At 61.0% G+C, this 1,756-nt stretch overlaps 1 protein-coding gene across 6 annotated transcripts in view; it reads right to left on the minus strand.

The window, feature by feature from the left end:
• The window catches only part of CRHR1 (corticotropin releasing hormone receptor 1), a 76,339-nt gene extending 74,590 nt beyond the window's left edge, over positions 1-1,749 (minus strand). For 4 of the 6 annotated variants that reach the window (XM_011953914.1, XM_011953913.1, XM_011953911.1 and 1 more), the window contains exon 1: positions 1,621-1,743. In XM_011953914.1, coding sequence (XP_011809304.1) covers positions 1,621-1,653 — 33 coding nt within the window. In that variant the 5' untranslated portion in view covers positions 1,654-1,743. Of the gene's footprint in view, positions 1-1,620 lie in introns of all 6 variants that reach the window. The other 2 variants (XM_011953916.1, XM_011953915.1) reach the window with 1 other exon arrangement.
• Between the last annotated feature and the right edge of the window lie 7 nt (positions 1,750-1,756).

Here is a 1,756-nt window from a genome sequence, read left to right on the forward strand (position 1 = left end):
GAAAGAAAGAAAGAAAGAAAGAAAGAAAGAAAGAAAGAAAGAAAGAAAAGAAAAGAAAAGAAAAGAAAAGAAAAGAAAAGAAAAGAAAAGAAAGAAAGAAAACACCCACAGTTCAATCCTTTGAATCCATTTAAAAGACTATTTGGTCTAACTGGTTTGTGCATTTAGACCAGGCTTCGGTACACACGAGACTTTTGGAAAATATTACCGTTCAGTGCCATCTATTCGACCTCTCTGGATGTTTTATTTCTACCTTCTTCACCTGTCTGTCACCTCGAACGCCCAAAAAATTATCTGTGAGTTCATCCCTAGCCCTCAGATAACGGATGAGGGAGGGGATGCGGGTTCAATGAGACCAAACCTCGGTCATTTTAAGAATCAATTTATAAATTTTTGGGGAGGGGCAGGATTAGAGAAAAATCTCAATAACTTGTAACGTCTCAACTAAGGAAGCAGCAGCTGCTGCATTTAAAAATCTTGGTGGCTTAACTCAAACCAGTTGGTTTAATAACTGATGGAAAAATGAAATTCCGCCAATCTGCACCCCTCCCCCAAATCCACCGAAGTCTCTTGAATGTAATCGCTCTGAATGCCCTGAGCCGGGTCAAGCTGGTGTCTATGTTTGTGGCTGGAGCGGACCCTGCGGAGTCCCGAGCCCCGGGTGAGGCGATGCCCAGACTGGCGCGGCGCGGGGTTTCCCGGCAGCCGCGCAGAGGCCCACCCGCCTCTCCGGCCGACTGCAGCGGGCGCGCCTGTACTCTACAAGACCAAAACGCTCTGGAAAGCGCTCGGGGCTGCAAGTGACGCCTGGCACGGGCGGCGGGCCGGACTGCCGGCCTCCCAGCCCTTCCCGGGCTCACACAACCCGCAGGCCGCCCCCGCCGCCCACGAACTTCAGCCGGCAGACGCTGGACGTGCGGTCTGGCGACTTTCCTAAACTCCAGCGCCTGATCCGCGTCGCAGGGTCGGCCGCGCAGCGCGGAGGTTGCGGGTGCCCAGGCTTGGAGAGCGAGCGTCGCGCTCCCGGCCGCGGTGGGGAAACAGGAACCGCCGCCGGAGGCACCGTCTCCTCCCCTGAGACTGCGATATTGATCAACGGCTCGCAGGCGCTGGCAGCATTCAGCTCCCCGGGCTCGCAGCTTGCCGCGGAGGGGAAAGGGCAGGACGCGCTCCCAGGACTAAGGCGGGGGCGTGCGGAGTCAGGGAGCTGTGCGGGGGCTCTGGGGCGAGGTGGGGAGCCCCGCTTCAGAGCCTCCCGTCCCGGGGCCGGGGTCTGCAGGGGGGGGCGTGGGAGGTGGAACCTCCCCTCCCCTAGGCGTCTGCCCCAAAGCCTAGACCGATTCTTGGCGCGGAGCCCGCTACCCGGGTGGGCGGACCCCCTCCTCCGCCAACATCCCGGCGGCTTCGCCACGATTTCTTGTCTCACCTGAGTCTCCCCCTGCCTACCCAACCCCGGCTCCAAAGGTCTCGAGAGTTAGGCTGCCCCGGAGTCCGCCTTCCCGGACCTGAGCGAGGCTCACCCAGCGCCCCCGCCCCCATCGCACCCACAGCCCAGCCCCGTCCCGCGTCAGCCAGGGGCCGGGGACGCCAGCGCTCGAGGACTGGCCGGCGGGCTCTTACCTTAACGAGCCGGAGCTGCGGGTGCCGTCCCATCCTCGGGCTCGCTCGGCTACCGTCCTGAATGCCCGGGTCCCGCGGACATCCCAGAGGGGCCGGCGGGCGGCTGTGGGCTCGGGCGGCACGGGCGGGTGCCGTC

Source organism: Colobus angolensis, unplaced genomic scaffold (genome assembly GCF_000951035.1).
Source record: "Colobus angolensis palliatus isolate OR3802 unplaced genomic scaffold, Cang.pa_1.0 Scaffold377, whole genome shotgun sequence".
In the NCBI taxonomy this organism is placed as follows: domain Eukaryota; kingdom Metazoa; phylum Chordata; class Mammalia; order Primates; family Cercopithecidae; genus Colobus; species Colobus angolensis.